We start from the raw sequence: 22,928 nt of genomic DNA on the forward strand, positions 1-22,928 counted from the left end.
TCTGAGGGGGTCCATTAAAATTTTTTGTTTGTTTGTTTTATTTTCACTTTGTTGATTTATTCTGAAGATAAAATAGATTAGTAGAGCTCCATTGTGGGGTTTTTTTTTTTTTTTTTTTTTGGTCTTTCTAGGGCCACACCTGCAGCATATGGATATTCCCAGGCTAGGGGTCAAATCAGAGCTGCAGCTGCCAGCTTACACCACAGCCATAGTAATGCCAGATCCGAGTTGAGTGTGTGACCTACACCACAGCTGACGGCAGTGCCAGATCCTTAACCTACTGAGCAAGGCCAGGGATTGAACCTGAGTCCTCATGAATTCTAGTTGGGTTCCGAACCCACTGACGATGGGAACTACAAGCTCTATTGTTTAGAATGGTATCTAGCACTTAAAGAGAATGCAAGACATATTGGTCTTTGGAATACCATGTAATTATCACCTGCTGCTTTTTCCAGGCAGCAATAGAATTGCCAATTATAAGCCAGTTATGTTAAGTTAATCAAGTGATAGAATTTCTACTGTGAAGAAGAAAGTTCAGTTTTGATTTGAAAGTAATTTTCAAATCACAGAGGTGTGTTGGGGTGGGTGACCTTAGAGGCAGGAGGATGCTGTGCTCTGTATGGGAAGCAGTGTTGCAGTTGGCCCATCTCCGGCTATCATCACTTGCATTATTGTCATTGTCATGCAGTCAGAAATCACCCCTACTAAAAGGGCATGGACCATATGTATAGTGATGTTTGTAACTATAGTGGGAATGGTACCATTTTCTCACCTGTTACGATAGTGGTAGGAAATTGGTAAATATGTGCAAATACATTTAATTTACCTCAGAGCACTAATTTTCCAAGAGCACTAGGGTTCAGGTGCCTACTGATGGTGAACATCATATTTTCAAAGATCTATATTTCAAATCCACGGTCCAGGTTTATCCAGTAAGAATGTGACATCAAAGAATCAAAACATAAAACAAATTCGTCTCTAAATAATTAGGACAGATGTATTGTATTTGTGCTTTTTTAAAGCATGTGACATCATGTCTCCTTCATTAGTAGTATTCCTTTCTATTAAGCTGTCATATTTCTATTTTATTTATTATTTAAAATTGGGCCACCAAGTCCTAGCCAGCTTTCATTTGTCCTTTATGTAGTATATTATTTAAATGTATTCAAATATTCTTTATATTAAATATAGTCAGATATTCTTTGTTTAGTGTATTATTGAAACATAGTCAAATATTTAGTATGTATATAGCCTCTGTCCTCAAGATGCTTGAGGTCTGATGGGCAGAGTAGGACTTATGCAGAATACATGGGATCCAAGGTAGAAGATGGCAAGCGCCTTGTTTGAGGTTCAGATAAATGCTGCTGGATGACAGAGGAGGAGAGGGCTGAAAACAGGGATGTTTTCCTTTGCGGGGGAGGCTCAAGCTGATTCACTCTCTCAAATTATGTTTCCTATTTCAAATTACATTACTCTAACAGTAATCAGAGGCAAATGGTGTATCAGGGCCACCCTGAAACCTTCAAGTAGGACATTTCAGTGTGGGAGGTGAGAAAACATAAAATTCAAAGTTTTCTCAAACTTTGTCTCCTAAGCTCAGTCTGGGTCCATCCTTTGTACCTAATTACAGTCTATTACTTTGGTCTAATTGTTTGGATAACCTAAATAGAAAGTTAAATGATTTCAGAACAAAGCAGATATATCTGTTTTTGTTTTGCTTTTAAACAAAGACTACTTATTTTTTCCGCATGCCTCCAGAGTAATGGATGGCGTTCGTTTTCTTGCCAAATGACCCGTGCATTTGATGCCTTATAAAATGTGGGGGAGGGACTCAGGTCCTCATCCTGGCTCTGCCTGACCATCCTGATGAGTTGAGCAGGTCCCTCATGAAAGAAAGGGAGGCCTATCACCTCCCCTGTAGTTCCCCGTGAAGGAGAGATGGGACAGGGTCAGTGTTTTGAGTCTCATATTTATTTCCTTTTTAAGTTGTTGAAGTGGGCTGCTGGAGGAAATCTTGTTTCGCCCCCACTACCAATTTAGAAGTAAAAGTTACCAGAAAATCTCTTCAATTTTGTGGAACTGTAAAGGAAGAAAGCAACTATCTGCTGTTTTGTTATAAGCATCTGAATTACAAGTTGTGCCAGACATTGGAGACATTTTATGTCTTTCCAATTTTAACATTAAAAAAACCCCCAGAGTTTCTATCCTGGCACAGCATGAATGAATCTGACTAGTAACCATGAGGTTGCAGGTTTGATCCCTCGCCTCAATCAGTGGATTAAGGATCTGGCATTGCCGTGAGCTGTGGTGTAGGTCGCAGACGTGGCTTGGATCCTGCATTGCTGTGGCTGTGGCGTAGGCCAGCAGCTATAGCTCCAATTTGATCCCTAGCCTGGGAACCTCCGCATGCCATGGGTGTGGCCCTAAAAAGAAAAAAAAAAAATCCTCAAACCTATATACTATTGAACCAAAAAGTGATCCTATTACTGTGAAATGTAAAATTCAGAAAGCAGCTGAGTCATCAAAAAGTCTCTTGTAATATTTGGAATAATCTATTTACATGTAGAGTATTTAAATATAGAGTATTTAAATCCCTACAAACTCCTTTATCCATTTGGGGTGGGGTCTAGGGAGACCTGGAAGCAGCTGAATGGAAGGCAGATCTGATTACCCCACGGTCATGATCTTGACACTTTCTTATACTGAACTGAGCTCATTCACTTCAGGAGACTTAACAGCTGTGGCTCAGAAATGCCCCTGGGGCAAAAGCAAACTATACAGGGGGCCACATCATGCTTTATATCATAAAGCTATAAAACCAAGGTGGATATTATCACTATGGATCCTAGGGTTAAATCAAAGTTAAAGAATGTCTGTCTTCAGTTTTTATAGCCCAAAGACATAAAGATAATTCTTCAATATCAAATAAGATACTTCAGTGCTGGTTAGCTGCAGTCTGCATGGAACTCAGGAATGGTGCTCACCAGCTGCTTCAGAAGCAGTGAAATATTTGAACAACTTGTGGGCCTGCACTGTTTTGTTCTGACAGTGACTCTACAAGACGGGACAGGGTGTACGGCCGCACTGAGCCCAGCTTGGAAGGGAAGAATTCAGCCTCGTCTCTGTCCACGGTCCTTCAGCCTGGCCTCTAAAAAAGGCCTGAACTTGTTCTATTCAATTTGGTGTCTGCTGGAACCCACTTTGTGCCAGATAGTGAAGGTGGTGAGTCTACACTTTCTCCACTGTTGCTTCAGGTTGATCTCTGTGCTCCCAGCCTTTGGAGCAAGGGACCTTCCTGGTCGTCAGCGTCTGTTGGACGTCTCCTTGACTTGTATCTTCCCTTCCCATTCCCTTGTTTTGTTTGCTTGACTTAGTTATTTTTATCAAAGTTAGAGATGCACATAGTTTAAAGCATCAAAGGATATCACATTTATTATGAAAACCAGCAGTTTCCTGCCCAGCGCATTCATTTCATCATTTTCCAGTCCCCAGTGGCAACCTTCTGAGGACATTTTTTGCATTTTCTTTCAGCATTGACTTTTCTTTCACTGATTTACTGATGCCTCTAACACACCATCTGCAAACCCTGTAACTTCAAACAACAGCGTGTATTTGCTCACAGTTCTGCCGCGATGGGCGGGGATGGCTGGTTTCTGCTTCATGAGGTGTTGGCTGGGCTAGAGGATCAGCAGGGTGGCTGTAGTAACCAAGGGTTGGCTAGTCCTCAGCTTCCCTTTGGGGTCCCTTATGCTCCAGGGAGTCTCTCTCACCAAGTGGCCTCTGGTCCTGCAGGGATGTGGGACATTTCCCACTGTAACTGGCCACCAAGGCTAAAATCAGAAGCTGAAAGGCCTCTAAGACCCAGGTCCCAAGGTCACTCACTGCTACTTCTGGCAAATTCCATTGGCCACAGCAAGTCACAGTCCTCCCAGATCCAAGAGAGTAGAAATGACTTGCACGAGGAGGGATGGGAAGAATTGTTGGTAGCTCTTAATGCAGATGAGCTGCTATGGCCCCATGTCCTTAAGTGACATGCTTATGGCACTCTTCATTTTCCTCATTATTATTATTAGGCATTGTATGTTGACTTCAATTTGTAGCCGATGAGGACTTTGTTCTTTTACCCTTCACCTGCATCTGACAACCATCATGGGCACCTCCTGTTGCTCGCCCCCACCCCTCATCATCCCAGGATAGTTATAGCAAAATCTGGACTAGATCGATATTCAGCGTTTATGTTATTGAGATGATGTAAATGTTATTCACAGCTGACTTATATTTCTTTCTTGCATAACTTCTGTTTCCTCTTGAGTTAATAATCCTTTAGTTATTTTGTCTATCTTCCCACGTATGGGGCCACCCCCACAGTTTCTTCTACTGCCCTCAATCTCTGCAGTGTGTTCATTAGTAGGTATTATCTCATTTTCACCTTCTTGAAGAAATCATTCCTGGAGCCTTCTGACCTGCTCAGGGTTAGGATTGGGGTTCGGCTGGAGTGTACACATGTGCGTGTGTGCATGCACGTGCACACACACATCTTTCTGGGTTTGTTTCTTTTTTAAAAAATTTATTTTTTTTTAACTTTTTTTTTTTGTCTTTGCCTTTTTGCCTTTTTCTAGGGCCGCACTTGCAACATATGGAGGTTCCCAGGCTAGGGGTCGAATTGGAGTTGTAGCTACCAGCCTACACCACAGCCACAGCAACTCAGGATCCGAGCCACATCTGTAACCTACACCACAGTGCATGGCAATGCCAGATCCTTAACCTACTGAGCAAGGGCAGGGATCTAACCAGCAACCTCATGGTTCCTAGTCGGATTCGTTAACCACTGAGCCACAACAGGAACTCCCCTAACTTTTCTTTTTTTTAAAGGACCTGTGGTTTTTTTTTTTTTTTTTTGCTCTTGAGGGCCGCATACGGAAGTTCCCAGACTAGGGGTCCAATCAGAACTGCAGCCACTGGCCTACACCACAGTCACAGCAATGCAGGATCCAACCGAGTCTAGGACCTACACCACAGCTCATAGCCATGCTGGATCCTTAACCCACTGAGTGAGGCCAGGGATCGAACTCGCATCCTTATGGATCCTAGTTGGGTTTATTAACCATTGAGCCACGAAGGAAACTCCCTGGGTTTGTTCCTTATTTCAGTGGAATGCTTTCTCCAATAAGTTCTCGTGAAAAGTATGCATAAGAAGTACATTTCTGAGGAATATGTAGGTCTGAAGAGGTCTTTATGGCATCCGTTCATTTAGTTGAGGGATTTCTTTGTTGCAAATAATGTAGCCTTAGAAGGTTTAAAAATATTTTTTAGTATTTGTTTTTTGGCTGCACCTATGGCACCTGGAAGTGTCTGGATCAAGGATCAAACCCATGCCACAGAGGCAGCCTAAGCCACTGCAGTGACAACACCAGATCCTTAGCCTGCTGTGCCACACGGGAACTCCCTAGGTTTAGAATTTTGAAGTCACTGATCTGCTCTCTCTTTTTTTTTAAATTTTTTTTATTATGTAATTTTTTTTTTTTTTTTTTTTTTTTTTTTTTTTTTTTGCTTTTTAGGGCCACACCCGCAGCATATGGGGATTCCCGGCCTAGGGGTCAGGAATGGCTGCCAGCCTACACCACAGCCACTGCAACGCAGGATCCGAGCCACATCTGCGATCTACACCACAGCTCATGGCAATGCTGGATCCTTAACCCACTGAGCAAGGCCAGGAATTGAACCTGCAAGCTCATGGTTCCTAGTTGGATTGTTTCCACTGCTCTATGACAGGAACTCCTCTCTCTCTCTCTCTTTTTTAATGATTTTTATTTTTTCCATTATAGCTGGTTCGCAGTGCTCCATCAACTCTCTACTGCACAGCAAAGCGACCCAGTCATCACACATACATTTCCCTTCCCACACCATCTTCCACCATGCTCCATTACAAGTGACCAGACACGGCTCCCAGCACTACTCAGCAGGACCCCACCGCCCATCCACTCCAAAGGCAAATGTTTGCATCTATTAACCCTAGATTCCCAGTTCAACCCACTCCCTCACCGCCCACAGCAACCATCTCCAAGTCCACAAGCTTCTCCTCTACGGAAAGGTTCATCTGTGTCGCACATTAGACCCCAGACACAAGTGAAATCACATGGTACTTGTCTTTCTCCTTCTGACCCATTTCTCTCAGTATGGGAGTCTCCATTTCCATCCATGCTGCCACAGACAGCACCGTTTTGCTCTCCTTTATGGCTGAGCAGCATTCCATTGTGTATATATACCACGTCCTCCCAATCCATTCATCTGTTGACAGACACCTAGGCTGTCTCCATGTCTCGGCCACCACGAACAGTGCTGCAATGAACATACAGGTGCATGTGTCCCCCTCAAGGAAAGTTTTGTCCAGGCATATGCCCAAGAGTGGGACCGCTGGGTCATATGGCAGCTCTATATCCAGCCCTCTGAGGTACCTCCGTACTGCTTTCCACAGTGGCCGCACCAATCCACATGCCCACCATGGTCTGTGGTCTTACAGCTCCAGTTTTGCTGGTGACATCCGTGAAGCCACTCTTTTTTTAAAAAATTCTTGTAAGTAATCTTTTTATCCCGCCCAGAAGCTTTTGGGCTCTCTCTTGGTCCACAGGGTCCTGAGATTTAACCAAGATGTGCATTGCAGGGGATCTTCTTCCTTTCTTTGTGCTGGGAAGGGACGAGCCCTTTCGTTCTGGTGACTCATGTCCTTCAATCTTGGAAAATGCTGTTTATTACTCTGCTGGTTCTTTCCCACTGTTCCTTTTTCCTGGGACACCTCTTATTTGAATATTGGACCCACTGAATTGGTTTCCTAATTCTTTTTCTTCTCTTTATTCTTTTCTATTTATTTGCCCTTTTTCTGCTTTCTGGAATATTTCAACTCTATCTTCCAACTTTTCTATTAAGTTTTCATTTCTGCAGTCATATTTTTAATTTCCAAGAGCTCTTTCTTTTTTTCTCTGATGAAGTTCTCTCTTTGTTTCTTTTTTAATCGTAGCACCTTGTTCTTATTTTACAGATACGTTATCTTCTCTTATCTCTATAAGGACATAAATGGTAGGATTGTTTATTTTATTTTTACCATCCTGCATAATGTGTTTTTCCTCCAATCTTTGTCTATGCCTTTTCATGTTAGAGGCTATGTCGCATGTCTGGTATCTGCTCATATATAAGAGCAGAGCATATAAACATTCATTATTTTGGGAAACCTCATTGTTTTGTTGGGTTTTGTGAACTGTGACTGTCACCTAGGCTGAAGTGGCTGGGCTGTTCCATTGGAGACCTCCTGGAATCAGAATCATTAGATAGGATTTCCCGTCATGGTGCGGCAGAAATGAATCCGACTAGTATACATGAGGATGTGGGTTCGAACCCTGGTCTTGCTTAGTGGGTCAGGATCTGGCATTGCTGTGAGCTGTGGTGTAGGTCACAGATTTGGCTTGGATCCTGCGTTCCTGTGGCTGTGGTGCAGGCCTACAGCTGTAGCTCCAATTGGACTCCTAGCCTGGGAACTTCCATATGCCATGGGTGCAGCCCTTAAAAAAAAAGAAAAAAAAAAAAAAGAATCGTTAGTTAATTTTTCTCTTAACTGGTTAGATTTCCCAGGAAGAACCTTTCCAATCATTAGCCTGGAGGGTGGAGTGTAGTCTGGTCCACTGGGTGGGCCAAGAGGACTGAGTGTCTGGACATTCAGTTGGAAATTTTCCCCTGATTCCATTACAGTTCCCCTCCTCTCAGCTGTTGCTCCTGTCCTCTGGAGAAGGACACCATTTGCATCCTTTTGTTTTAACTTCTGTGAGTTATAAACCTTCCATCTTTTGCTATGGTTAGGGAGGGACCGTCACCCAGCTCTATGAAGGACCAGGGAGGTCCAACTGCTTTATTTATTTATTTTTAACTTATTTTTAAAATTTTATTGCTGCACCTGTGACATATAGAAGTTCCCAGGCTAGGGATTGAATACAGTAAGCCACAGCTGTGACCTGTGCTGCAGCTGTGGCAACGCTGGATCCTTTAACCCACTGTGCCAGGCCAGGAATCCAACCTGTATCTTTGTAGCAACCTGAGCAGTTAGGTTCTTAACCCATTGTGCCACATCAGGAACTCTCAACTACTTTTTTTTCATATAGCACACAAATCACCTATTTAAAATGTGCAATTCAGTGGGTATATATATATGTGTGTATATATATATATACACTCCCACACACAGGGTTTGCAACCATCATTACAGTTTTAAAACATTTTTATCACTCCCCCCCAAAATCCATACCCACTAGCAGTTACTCCCCATTTTCCCTCAAAACCTCCAGCCGTAGGCTTGAATCTTCTTTCTGAGTATGAATTTGCCGTATACAGACATTTCACGTGAATGGAATCATACAAGATGTGGCCTTTTATTACTGGCTTCTTTCACTAGCATAATATTTTCAAAGTTCATTCTTGTTGTAGCATGGATCAGTACTTCATTCCTTTTTATTGCTGAATAATAGTAAATTCATATTTTGCTTATCCATTCATCAATTCATGGACATTTGGGTTGTTTCCGCTTTTTCTTTTTTTTTTTTCTTTTTTTTTTTTTTTTACTATTATGGATGATGCTGCTATAAGCATTCATGTCCAAGTTTTTGTGTGGGCATATGTTTTCATTTCTCTTGGGTAGATACCTAGGAGTAGAATTGCTGGATCACATGGTATCTCTATGTTGAAACTTTCGAGCAGCTGCCAGACACTCTTCCACCATGGCCGCACCATTATGCAGTCCCATCAACAGCATCTGAGGGTTCTAATTTCTCCATATCCTTGCCAACATTAGCATCTATCTTTCTGATTATAGCAATTGCTTCTTAAACACATGTTCAACAAGTCCTCCTATTTTAGCCTCACTTGTAGTCTCCTTCCAAAGTGGCCTATGTCCCAAATTCCTGAGCCTTTTCAGGATTCTGGAGTGCAGATTGTCACTTCGCGGCATTTTCTGCTGCTAGCACAGGGTTCAGTTTCCTGAGTGTGTGAGGTCAGCAGCTCCCATGGTGTAGACCTTGAGGGTAGTACAGATGTGTGTCTTAGTGTTGGCCTGGCTGCTCACAGGTTGTGGGACCCTGGGTCAAATTGTGTGAATAACTTCTTTGAGCCTCATATTTCTCACCTATAAAACAGAGAACTATAACATATTGGAAGTAACTGACATTTGGTAGATATTGACTGTTAGTTCACTTCTCTTCCCCAGACGTGGACATTCAGAAAGTGAAAGAAGGAGTTCCCCAGTTCTGGTGCGGTGGGTTAAGAATCTGGGTTACTGCAGAGGTGAGGGTTTGATCCCTGGCCTGGCTCAGTGGGCTAAAAGATCTGGTGTTGTGGTGGCGGAGGTGTAGGTTGCAGCTGTGGCTCAGATTCAGTCCCTGGCCTGGGAACTTCTATATACTGCAGGTGTGGCCATTAAAAAAAAAAGGAAAAAAAGGAGTTCCTGTTGTGGCTCAGTGGTTAACGAATCTGACCGGGAACCACGAGGTTGTGGGTTCGATCCCTGGTCTTGCTCAGTGGGGTGTAGGTCGCAGACGTGGCTTGGATCCCGAGTTGCTGTGGCTCTGGCGTAGGCCAGCAGCTACAGCTCTGATTGGACCCCTAGCCTGGGAACCTCCATATGTCGTGGGAGCAGCCCTAGAAAAGGCCAAAAAAAAGAAAGAAAAGTGAAAGAATTCCTTCAGGAGTTCATCAGTTAGTGGGAGGAGACAGACACACATATAACTCTATAATCTGCTTAATTGTCAACAACGACTATTGAGTGCCTACGATGTGTCATAAATGTGATAGTTGGTGGGGGTCCTGTGGGGCAAGTTTCCTGTTTTCCACAGGCTCGCCAACCAAACCAGAATATAAGGCAGGCGGAGGTAACTGCTGTCACACTGATACAAAGGGAATGTAGGGGAAGGAGAGGTAAATTCTAACCATAGAGATATTGCACAATTTGGTCCACAGATTGATTGGAACACATTAATATGTATGACTCTCAACTCTCCAAGCCAACTAACTAAACTTCACTTGAACTCGTGGTTCTCTGAAATAGCGAAGCTCAAAGAATAAATCAGCAGCAGAATTCTGTCCAGCGTTTCTCTGTCACGAAACCTCTGGCCATTGTGTCTCTGTGCCAGTTACCAAGGAATGGGAAAAAAATTAATGAAAGAAATAAAAATCACATTTTGAAATAGGCAAGCAAAAGGCAGTGTGGCCCAGGCATTACAACAGAAATGCTGCAGTAAAGCTGTGGCAGCCAAAAAAGTGTGTGCTCGGAGAGTCGTCTCCAGCTAAACACGTTTTGTTATTTAGGCTGTTAAGGTTACTTCTTCCCTGCAGACTAACTCCTGTCAGAAGCAGGGATGACATTATGGCCACTGCAAACCTTAGAGGCCTTATTATATCTTCACAAAATCCTTGCTTGTGGAGGAGTGTAGCCGTTACATGATGTTGATTGTGTCAGAGGCAGATTTTGAAAAGCGGCAAGTTCAGAGTTCCTGTCGTGGCTTAGTGGTAACGAACCCGACTAAGTATCCATGAGGACGCAGGTTCAATCCCTGGCCTTGCTCAGTGGATTAAGGATCCGGAGTTGCCATGAGCTGTAGTGTAGGTGGCAGACATGGCTCGGATCCTGCATTGCTGTGGCAATAGGCAAGCAGCTGTAGCTCCACTTTGACCTTTAGCCTGGGAACTTCTCTATGCCACGGGTACAGCCCCAAAAAGATAACAACAACAACAGAAAGGAAAAGTGGCGAGCTGCAAAGGTGATGGGATAGTCTCCAGGGAGAATATGCTTAGTTGAGCCCTTCACCTCTGCAGGCCCCAGAAAATCTGGGTTACATTTAGCCTGGATCTGCTCAGGGTGAGGAAGAGGTTTTCAGAACAAAATATAACCTTGCACGTAGTATCAGGCTGTTTGTCCTCCTCAAACCCATCTGTCAACCATGTGGGCCTTGTCAGAGAATTTGGCCTCTGAAACGTTGAGGCGTTGGAAACAGCTGACCCCTCATCCTCTCTCCTGTGGCCCCTGTAGCCTGATGCGGGTTGTCCACACAGCCACAAGTCCCACCTCTTTCTCAGCTCCTGAGATGCCTCACTCCATCACCAGCTGAATCAGCTGTTTGTCAACTACTTAACTAGGAGAATCTGGCAGGGGGCTCTGGGGAACCTCTGATGACAGAATACCTGCTAAGTGTTACCTGTTCAACTCCACCCACCTTTTAGGGGTGTGAAAAGTCAACTCTGGAAAACGTTGAGTACAAGAAAGTTCAACAAGTTTCTCCCTTCCTCTCCCTCTCTCTCTCAGCACCTCCCAGAGTCTCTAATAGTTCCAAAACCACTCTGAGTTTCCAAGAAAGGGATATGGTATGCAGTGTTTCCCAAACTCTTTTTCCTTCCAAAGAATAATTGTTAAGATTGATTTTTTTTAGGCTTGTGTTTGCCAAGGGGGGAGGGGGAGGGAGTGGGATGAATGAGGAGTTTAGGGTTGGTAGATGCAAACTCTAACATTTATAATGGATAAGTGATGGGATCCTACTGTACAGCACAGGGAACTATGTCCAGTCTCTTGGGTTAGAACATGATGGAAGATCATATGAAAAATGTGTGTGTGAGAGAGAGAAAGAGAGAGAGAGACTGGGTCACTTTGCTGTACAGTAGAAATCGAAGGAATTGTAAATCAACTATGCTTTAATACATTTTTTTTTTAAAGAGAGACTGCTTTAAGACACTTCTCTAGGATACTTTCCCTGATAATCCCAATAAGACATTCTCTATGTTACTGACCCCAGTGCCTCCTATGATTTGCTCTGTATTTGTAGTGTTCGACAAGGTAGAAATTAGTATTCTTTTAGTAGCTGCTGTAAGAATTGCTCATCTTCTTGGGATGAGGGTTAAGACAAGAAGCAGGGCATCCTCCTGGAGTCCTGTTAGGGACTGCCTGTAAAACCTTTGTGTCCTTGAGCCCCTAATGGGTTTGAGTCAGTTCACTGGGAGGCAGCGCTGAATTGCTTTAATAACAAAAATATGAGGCATCTGAAGTTCCCAGGGAATTTCAGGAGGGAGAGAGAAGTCAGTCAGACTAAATGCTGCATGGGAAAAAGACCAGAGAGGAGAAAGAAAACAAACAAACAAACTAATGGTAGGTCTGCTGAAAAGAAGCTTAGAGAGAGCAGAAATTTTAAAGCTATTTGTTGTTGGGGTCACAGTGTAACTGCTTTTTCCTGTGCACTGTGAAGTCCTCAGTGACAGCTCCTTGGCCCACAACTGGGCATGTCAGCAGATGCTTTTGCAAATGTGGCTCAGGAGTGGACGGTCTGGGGCTGGCAGGGAAGGCTGGCGTATGGATGGATCGTTACCTGTGTTCGTGTCTCATCAACTCCACTAGTCTGGAAGCATTTAGTGAATGAGTGAATAAATGAAAGCATGGGTTTCTATCTTAGCGGCAGATAAGGGTTTCTCTTTAATCCAGACTGGACCAGACCTCTCAGCCATTAATAGAAGAGTTAGGAGTTCCATTGTGTCTCAGTGGGTTAAGGACCTGATATTGTCTCTGTGAGGATATGGTTTGATCCTCAGCTTTGCCCAGTGGATTAAGGATCTGGCCTTGCCGCAAGCTGCAGTGTGGGTTGCAGATGTGACTGGGATCTGGCCTTGCTGTGGCTGTGATATAGCCCGGCAGCTGAAGCTCTGATTCAGCCTCTAACCTGGGAACTTCCATGTGCTGCAGATGCAGAAGTAAAAAGAAAACAGTACAAGACAAAATGAAAAACCAAACAAACAACAAAAAGAGAATTACTTAGGGAAGCAGTAGGGGCTTCATATGTATTTGTTGGATTAACCAATCACCGAGTCACGGAGAAGGATGCTGTTCTTCCGGTTGTAAGCACATTCTTCCATCTAGAAGGAACTAAAGCTTTAATCCTTGACATAGGAAGATGATTTGAATTGTGAAAACCTAGTTTTCTAGATTCCAAGAAAGATCTCTTCCCTATTCTCTGAATAAGGAAACAGTGATCAAATACAAATAGACCCACTTCTCCATTTTCTTAGGAGTCTTCATCCTGTAACTCATATTTTCATAGCACTTCATACCAAACTAGTGTGCCAGGCTTCAGCACTTTGTGTGGTATATATCATGCATCTAGGGTTTTTCTCTAATATTTCAAGGTTCGGTTATAGCCAGGTCCTGTGTCCCATTTGGGGGCTGAAAAATATGACCACAGAGGCTATATTCCCCCCCCTTCCCCCGAATGTCTTTTTTTTTTGAAAGCCTGTCAGCTTCTTGAGGGAAGGGACTGAGACTCACTCATTTCTGCTGCCCCACCGCCTGGCAGTCTCTGGTCCATAGTGAATCAGTGCTTATGAACTGAACTGCACATGGGGATGGAGCTGGGTCCTGGTGCAGAGATGGTGACCAGCTCAAGAATAATTGATTAGACAATAGGCAAGACATGGAAGCAACCTAAATGCCCATGGCCAGGAATTCCTGGCGCAACAGAAACAAATCCAACTAGGAACTGTGAGGTTGTGGGTTCCATCCATGGCCTCGCTCAGTGAGTTAAGGAACTGGTGTTGCTGTGAGCTCTGGTATAGGTTGCAGATGTGGCTTGGCTCCTGCGTTGTTGTGGCTGTGGTGTAGGCTGGCAGCTGTAGCCCCAATTCAACCCCTAGCTTGGGAACCTCCATGTGATACACACACACACACACACACACACACGCATTTTCTCTCACACACACACACAAAATAGAATACCACTCAGCAACAAAAAAAGAGTGAAATAGTGCCATTTGCAGAAACATGGATATACTTAGAGATTATCATACTAAGTAAGGTAAGTCAGAAAAAGAAAGGTAAATACCATATGATATCACTTATATGTGGAATCTAAAATATGACACAAATGAATTTATTCATGAAACAGAAACAGATTCACAGACATAGAAAACGGTTACCGAAGGGCAAGGGGGTGGGGAAGGATAAATTACAAGTTTGAGAGGAGCAGATACAAACTACTATATATAAAATAGATAACAAGGGCCTACTGTATTGCACAGGGAACTATATTTAATATCCTGTAATAAACCATAATGGGAAAGAAAAGAAGAAGAACAATTGATTAGGGCTCCTTGCAAAGGCCTGGTTTTGACATCTTATTTCAAAAGTATCATTAAATCGCACAATAAATTGCCAGACCCACGCCTGGTAGAAGTGTCAGCTGAGAAGTTCTTTATCAGTGTGATAAGGAATTGCATCATGTTCATGTAAGGAAGGGGATAAGCTTTTGGTAGAAAGCATGGCTGACGTAACATCTCTCTTGTTTCCACAGTGGCCCTACTTTTAGGAATTCCCACAGCAAGGCTGTCTCTCTTTTTTTTTTTTTTGCTTATTTACGGCTGAACCTGTGGCATATGGAAGTTCCAAGGCTAGGGGTCAATCAGAGCTACAGCTGCCAGCCTACACCACAGCCACAACATGGGATCTGAGCCACATCTGCAACTTACACCACAGCTCGTGGCAACACCGGATCCTTAACCCATTGAAGAAAGCCAGGGATCGAATCTGCATCCTCATGGATACTGGTCTGGTTTGTTACCCTGAGCCACAGCAGGAACTCCCAGCAAAGCTGTCTTTTGAAATGCATTTACTAGGAAACCATCCATGAGCCCCATGTATCCAGTAGAGAGAGTGGGGAAGGATTTAGCTGTCCTTGTAGGAGTCATGCCAGACTCCTGAGGTGGTGGAAAAGGTGATCTCAGAGCCTCGCATCAGAAAAGGAGGGCTTTAGCTTCAGTTACATGAAGATAACTTGACCCTTTGGCCAGTTGGTTATTCAGTCATTCATTCACCAAAATTTATTAAGCCCCTGCTCTGTGACAGGCACCATTCTAGGCACATAGGATTCATTCATGAAGCTAGACAGAAACAATTTCTGCTTACATGCTGCATGACCTCTCTCTCTCTCTCACACACACACACACACACACACACAGATGATATCAGCCAATAATAGTAAAACAGGATGGTGTGACCCAGAGTGGCTGGGTGGTGGTTTGGATAGGTATCTCGATGGTACCACACCTCGGCTGAGACCTGAATTAGGAGTCACCTAAGGAACAGGAGGAAGGGCATTCCAGGCAGAGGGTACAGGACCCTGTGGTCTTTCTCAGAAAGAGCAGCCACTGTGAGGAGTGTGGTGGAGGAGGGGAGGGGGGCGCAGGTGGAGATGGCTGCAGCTAAGTCCAGCACTGACCCTGCACTTCCAGCCTGGCCACAGTTAATGCTCTGTCTCTTCTTTTCCCACAGACGACTTCGCAGAGGAGGAGGAGGTGCATTCCTTCGGTTACAAGCGGTTTGGTGAGTTCTGACAAAGCTCTGTTCCTTCCTTGTGCGCGATCTGGGATGTGGTAATGTGACCACGACTGGGCCTCAGACACACACAAATGTGTGTGGCTCAGAGGCCCGATTTTGGTTGGAAATTGAGTTTCTGTATCATAAGTGAAGGATTTCTCACAAAATCTGAGGTAACAGGATGGGAGTTGTGCCCGGGCATGGGGAAGGCTCCGGAGCTTGGGGGTTTCGCCGAGTACAGAACAGATGACTTAACCGTTAAAACACGGTGGGAAAGGTAAATCTGTGGAAATATATGGCACTGCTCTGTGTTGATGCTTAGGAAACATCGCTTCTTTTTTCTCTCAGGCCCTGTGCACATGATGTAGTCAATGCAGTGACGTGAGAGGAAGACTCTTTCCCAACTAGACACAAGTGCTCCATGTGGGCTGAACAGGGGCAGCAGAGATATCTTCATCCTCAGTCCTGGCCCATGAATGTTACTTAATAAGCAGCAAGTGCTTTGCAGATGTGATTAAGTTTAGAGCTTGAGAAGGGGTGGTTATTGTGGTGTCCATACAAGAGGGAGGGAGAGGAAGGTTTGACCACAGAGAGAAGAAGGCCATGTGGCAGTGGAAGCAGAGGTTGGGGTGCTGTGCTCTGCAGTGGAGGAAGGGGCCGCAAGCCAAGGCATCTAGGCGGCCCTTAGAAGCTGAAAAAGGCAAGGAAAAAGAGGTTCTGTTCACAGCACTCCAGTGGGGCTGCAGCCCCTCCAGCATCTTGGTCTCAGCCAACTTCGGCTCCTCTCAGACTTCTGGCCTCTCAAACCATAAGAGGAGAAATCTGGGTTGTTTTAAGCCACTGTGTTGGTGGTGATCTGTCACAGCAGCTACCTGGAACTAATGCCCACTCCTCTGCCCCCTTGGCTGTGGCACACGGGTGCTGTTCTATCTTTGACCAGATCTCTGCTGCCTGGCCTCGAATCTGCCAGTGAAAATATTACAAAGTTCCAAAGACAGATCAAGAGCACTGAGGCTTTTCTGTCCTGCTTGTTTCTGTGCCTTGATGGGGGGAAATGAAGAAGCATCGAGGAGAAAAGAATGAGTGAGTGAGTGAGTGAGTGAGTGAGTGTGTGTGTGTGTGTGTGTGTGTGTCTGAGAGAGAAAATATGAAGGAGAGTAAATCTACTTCCCGTAGATTTACTAAAAAAAAAAAAAAATCCTGGCGGGACTCTGATTAAAGTTAACATCCCCCAGCTGCTCTGGCTCCCTCATTGCTTTAGCATTTTTCCTTCTGGATGCACACTTCTGCATTTCTTTCTGGGAAAAAAACAAAAAACAAAAAGAGGGCTTAAAAGTGGGACTTCAGGGGCATGGAACCCACGGCCCCTCTGTTCATTGGCTGCCAGAGAGGCTTATGTCCAACACGCTCTCCCCTCCCCCACACCACTGTTCTTTAACTGCGTGATTACACGTTTGTGGATTGACACCCTGTGCGGCTCTGCTTTTCCATCATGGGTTTGCTGAAGGTGGTCGTAGGAGTGAAGAGGAAACCACACAGTATAAAGGAAAGAAAAAACAAAACAAAAATTAAAACACAGAAATAAAGAGGAAGATCAAACTTATAAAAAATAAGGCAGAAGAAATGCCGATGTGCCTATGAGTTGTGGAGATCAGTTGTTTTCAAATCTGTAGCAATGGGAAGAACCAAAAGCAAAGGTTTTGGACCTGCTGTAGAGCACAGAGAACCCTACCTGGTATTCCGTGATAATTGTGGCAAGAGCATCTGAAAGAGAAGGGATGTGTGTACATGTATGACTGGAAAAAAAAAAAAAAGAGTGACCTTGAGAGAAATTTTATTCAGAATTTCATGACCCTGGAACTAGCTTGATGGGTGGGGATTTGGTGGAAAACATGAAAACGTAGTAACTTGCTGAGAGAATTTAATTTACGGTGGTGAAGTTATGTGTGCAAACCGCAAACTGATGACTCAGAGGAGAGACAGGATAACAATGTGCAAAGAGCGCAGAACCAGAGACGAGGAGTAATGCCAAGGAGCATGAGCAGAAGAGGGAGATGAAGTTACGATGGAAACTTGGGACTGGGGGCGGGGGCGGGGATTCTCGGGTTCAGCTTTTAGGCACAGTGATGGATATCCAGCATGGGGGCAGAGTAGAATTTGGGGAGTGCAAGAGCCTTTGAGAAGATTTATTAGCCTTTATCAGATAAGGAAGGTGAGACTCAGATTAAGTCCTTGCTCAAGCACGTTAATTGCAGCTGAGGTGGGGATGCTCACTCGCAGGCTAGTGTTCTTTTAAGGAAGATCTGGGAATGAGGTTGAGGTGACTGCTCAACTCCTGTGTCCTACAAGGGCCCCTGTAGTTCTGGAACCTGAAAGTGGGCTGGCCACCCAATTTTGCCCCCTGCCCAGGGAGGCCTCGTCACTTTCACAGGGCCAAGGACTCTGGACCTGGTTTTACAGAAGATAAATGGGTTTTTAGTTCCTAAGAAGTGGCCAAGGCTGGTCTGTTGAAAGCAGCAGGACCCAAGAACCCATTCCTTCAGGTATGATTCAATTTTGGCCATTAAAGGAAGACAGGCAGTCAGGTAGGCCTGGCTCCTATATACTCTTGTGACTTGGGACCAGTCACTTCCACTCTGGGGACCTCAGAGGCTGCATCTGCCCTGTGGGCAGAGTGATGCAGGCCCTGGTAGTAAGTCTGCCTCACGGGCCTTTGGACACCAAGGAGCAGGTGGACAGGTGCCTCGAAGGAGCAGCACTATAAAAACAAGGCTGAGCTCCCACTTGCCTGAATGTTATCACTTCCTGGTGCTGTTATCACTCTGGACGTTTGGGCCCAGCTACTGCCGAATATCAAAATGTGACAGGTCTAAAGGGAGATGTAAAGATGAACACGGTAATATCATTATTGGCTTTTATTTTTGCCAAAAAGACTGGATAACGTGTAGAGGCTAGTTATTGTTTAACTTTAGGTATGTCTTGTTTGTGCAAATGCAGTGCTCACAACCAGAATTTAGACTGCAGATGAACCAGGGATTACTTAATTGCAGGCCAAGGGGGCTACTGTTTTAGCAAATTGTTACCTGGTGGCTGGTTTCCAAAGTTATTCATATGTAGTTATTCAGAAACATTCGCTACCTAAAGCTAAGGCTTGTTTACATAGTAGTACTTGTGCTTTTTCAAATTCAGTACAATATTACAATAAAGAGCAAAATGGGTGATCATCTCCAGTTATCTAGAGCGTGATGGTATTATTTTAGGCTATTTATCCCTTGTCTATTCAAGAATTTTTGTTATCGAATTTTGGGTTCAACCAATTCTGTTTTTCTTCAGTCTCTCTCTCTCTATTTTGCTTTTTAGCCTCTTTTCCAAAGTTCTGGGCAGGTGTCTGGAGAAGATATAGGGTTAAACTTGATAAGTTTGCCTCTTACCTGTTCCTCTGACAAAAACTCCAGTGAGGGGAAATTTTGAAATGTTAATGAAGTGAGCATTTTCAAATTTTCATCAGGTCTGTGGGGCAGCATTCCGGGCCTCAGTACTCAGAGCTCATTAACCTAGGATGTAAATATAGTTACAGTTTGGCATAGCATTCTCTGGAACATGAGGTACCAGATATTAAGTTTTATTTTCTATGGGTAGAATATGGTATATGCTACAGTGATATCTTTTTCAGGAGACAGCTACTGTTTTCTTCCAAAATATCACCATGGCTCTAGCATCCTTTATGGTCATACTTAACAGAAAGATTAAGTATGAAGGAGTTCCCATCATGGCTCAGCAATTAACCAATCTGACTAGCATCCATACATGAGGGTGTATGTTCGATCCCTAGCCTTGCTCACTGGGTTAGGGAGCCAGCGTTGCCGTGAGCTGTGGTGTAGGTTGAAGACGTGGCTGGGATCCTGTGTTGCATAGATCAGCAGCTACAACTCCAATTCGACCCCTAGCCATATGCTGTGGGTGTGGCCCTAAAGAGCAAAAAAAAAAAAAAGAAGGGTTAAGTATGGAAAGAGAATTAGTTCATATTCTAAGTACAAATATGAATTTTTAAAGTTTGGAATTTGTGATAAGTTGATCAAAAATAAGTCTGGAACCTTCTGATTAGTCATATGATTAACATGAGTGCATTCAAGCTTAAAAAAAATTTTGGAGTTCCCGTCATGGCTCAGTGGTTAAAGAACCTGACTAGTATCCATGAGGATGCAGGTTCTATCCCTGGCCCCGCTCAGAGGGTTAAGGATCCAGCTCGGTGGGTTAATGATCCAGCATTGCAGTGCACTGTGGTGTAGGTCACAGACGTGGCTTGGATCTGGTGTTGCTGTGGCTGTGGTGTAGGCCAGCAGCTACAGCTCTGATTCAACCCCTAGCCTGGGAACCTCCATATGCCGTGGATGCAGCCCTAAAAAGAGAAGAGACAAAAAAAATTTTTTTTGTATTAAAATGATAGAGTAGGAGGAATAAGGAATGTCATTTCAGTTCCAGGGGATAAGTGCCCTACAGTTCCATAGAAGCGGAGAAGAGTGGGGAGAGGGGTGAGTTCCAGATCCCACTTTTCAACCCAGTAGAGATGCTCACCACAATCCAGCTCACATCTGTCTTCTATCACTTTCATCTTCCCCAAGGATGTGCTAAGGTAGTTTTCCTTCACCGTGACTCCATGAGGCCAACAGGCCAGATGCCATCTTTCCTACTCGATGCCTTCTTGTCATTTTTCCTGGGGAGTGGGGTGGGGGGGTGGGGAGTGAGGGTGGGGCATGGTGCACTGGCTGGGTGTGTGGGTGCTGGGACCACGTGGGTAGGGTTGGACCCAAGTTCCAACACTCACCGACTGTGTAACCTTGGGCATATGATCATCCAAAGCTGTAAAATCTTTTTCCTCCCTTGGAAAGCCTAGGTCAACTCCACAGGGTTGTTGTGGAATTAAATGTGCTGCCAGGTTGGCACTGTGCCTGGTACACCTGACTGTCCCGTACATGTTGACCATTATCCTGTTACTAGGTTCCTTCTTGAACCTTTCGGTCTTGCTGCTTGAACATGGTACTGGGGTGTAGTAGGCCCCTGGAGCTTTCTGATGTTCCACAGCCTCATGGATTCTGGCTCTATCACAGCCCCTGCTTTTATGCTAAAAGCTGGGGAGGGCAAGAAGTCTTGGGGACAGTGGCTCCCTGCCTCAGCACTCTGGTGGCCAGTGTGGGAGCCCAGTGGCAACTACTACCCTGGATGTCCTAGGCCCTCCCTCTGGAACCTGCTTTGCCCCTTTTCTGTGCCAGGATAAGTGGGGGGGGGGGACAAGATTGACTTTGTTTCATTGGTTGCATTGTGTCCTCTGGTGTTATCTTTGCAGCACAACCTGGTATTGATAATAGGATGTTCGGAGTTGGAATGATGGAGCAGTAAGACATATGTGGTTCTGCCAGTGAAAATCATGGGTAGACTGAAGGGCTGACAATGAGCAACTGGGGGCAGCTGGAAACATTTGTTGTTTGTGTTTGACAAACAAGGCTTTGACAAAAGTGCTTCCTTGGGGCTCAATAACTATGAGAGAAAAAGATCTCGAAAATTGCAAAGTGAAGTAGTGTAGTAACAAAAAGTACCAGGAAGCACATTCAATGGTGTAGAACTCAAGTCCTTTGTAAAAGCTCAGTGGAAAAATTCTAAGAGAACTATTGAAAAATTACTTAGGGGTTAGAGTCCAAAAAGCCTCACCAGAGGCCTTTTCCTAAGTGTTATTTCCTCAGTGTTTCCGAAGTAGGTTCTTGAATTTTTTCAGGAAAAAGTGAGTTTTGTTTGCCTGCCCCTTCACAGGCCTCCCTAAACCTATAGTTTTATACAGGCTGGGCTCTTTTCCCTTTCCTCCCTTGGACAAAACTTTGCAGACTAGCAAGAATATTTTTAGGTTTCATTTGCACAGTGCAGGGCCTGTAGAAGCAGCTGGAGAGATGGATGTGGAACAGAACCCAGCGTGCCCCTTACCCTGCTCCTTAGCTCCACCCTCCATGCCCCCCTTCCCAGCCTGTCCCCCAAAGAGATAACATATGAAACTTCAAAACGAAATCATAGGGATGTTTCTTCCCCAAGGTTTTTGAGGAACTGAATGTTGGAAAGTGCAGGGGACTACTTGGGCTTCTGAAAAATAGTGACATAGGTGTGCTAAGCCACATACCCAGAGAGAAACGTCCTCGCTGAGGCGCCGGGTGAATTTCTGCTTTCCATGTAGAGAGGGTTGCAAGAGTTTATCAAGAAGATGCTGGACTGTCTTTGGGAAGCTGCTCAAAATAAACACTTGGCAGCCTCCACTTCTGGTTGTTTGTGCTCAGGGACCAGGCGGCCTGTCTCTCCTCTCCCGGCCTCTTCCCAGAAGCCTGGCTTCATCTTTGGATTTGGGGAAGGCGCCGCTTTGAAGTCACCCACCTCCAGCAACAAAGGAGGGCTCCTTGCATTCCTCTCCCCTAGAGATGGACACCAGCAGGGTTCACCCCTTTCCCGATAAGAATCCCAGGAATTTCTATCATTTCCTGTGGGGAGTGACTAAAGAAGGCTGTCCTTTCAACAGCACCTTTTCCAAACATCTCTAAATGGAAAGGATACAGCACCAGCCAAGGGACTGACCCTGGGCAGACAGATAAGTGAGGATCAGAGGCCAACTTGGGCCCCCGTGGTGCTTCTCTTCAAAGCCATCTGCCCCTCTTAGTGGCAGGGTCTTATGTATGTAGCTTTGCAAATCCTAATGGAGTTGATGTTTCTGATTTTGCAAGAATTGGGGGTCAAATGGCATGTGGAGAAGTAAATGCCAAAGAGCTTCCCTGGGCAAAATCACCTTTCAGGGGATTCTCATATTAGCTTCCCAACCCCTCTCTGTGCTGCTTCCAGTCAAGCAGGCACGGTTCAGACCCGAGATAGGGTTTGCTGGCTGCCGCTTTCTTCTTCTTTTGATTTCATTGGAGTGTCATTGTTTTACAAAGTTGTGTTAGTTTCAGGTGGACAGCAAAGTGAACCAGTTATACAGATACATATATCCATTCCTTTTTCCATTCTTTTCCCGTATCGGTGATTACACAGATTTCCCTGTGCTGCACAGTAGGTCCTTATTAATGTCATTTTCTTTTAAATAACCTGAGAATTCCTCATTTTTTATCATCCGAGATGATGTATACAATCTCCTCCAGCAACAATGTTTGTCCAGATTTCACCTTTTTTCCCCATCAGGAACGTCTCAACAGTTAGTTAGGTCACATCCTCCCTGCCTCATCTTTCTTACTCATCAGTAAAAATTTGTTCACCTCCATATTCCCATGTGATTATGATTTTTGTTCCCCCTATTTTCATGTGAAAGAAACCATTACGCATTTTTTCTTGAATATGTGCGAGGTGGGTTTCCGCCCATGAGTTCACTTCATTCTTCCAGAAATCCTTCAAGGTGGGAATTCCCTGCAAATGAGGAAACCGAGGCTGAGGCACAGCAACATCTGAGTTCAACTCCACTTCAGTCCGGCTGGCTCTTCCTCTTCTCCCCATGGCTGAGACACACACACACAGATGCGTCCGTTCT

The 22,928-nt window shown here is 44.6% G+C and overlaps 1 protein-coding gene across 2 annotated transcripts in view; it reads left to right on the forward strand.

Moving 5' to 3' along the window:
• Positions 1-22,928, forward strand: part of COLEC12 (collectin subfamily member 12) — a 192,002-nt gene that overhangs the window by 7,207 nt on the left and 161,867 nt on the right. For both annotated transcript variants that reach the window (XM_021096156.2, XM_084964305.1), the window contains exon 2: positions 15,335-15,385. In XM_021096156.2, the coding sequence (XP_020951815.1) occupies positions 15,335-15,385 (51 nt within the window). The remainder of the gene's footprint in view (positions 1-15,334; positions 15,386-22,928) is intronic.

The sequence above is a fragment of the Sus scrofa genome, chromosome 6 (assembly GCF_054392235.1).
Source record: "Sus scrofa isolate SSC_HxYL_T2T_F1_AM1 chromosome 6, Sscrofa_HxYL_maternal_Yorkshire_Landrace_v2.0, whole genome shotgun sequence".
In the NCBI taxonomy this organism is placed as follows: domain Eukaryota; kingdom Metazoa; phylum Chordata; class Mammalia; order Artiodactyla; family Suidae; genus Sus; species Sus scrofa.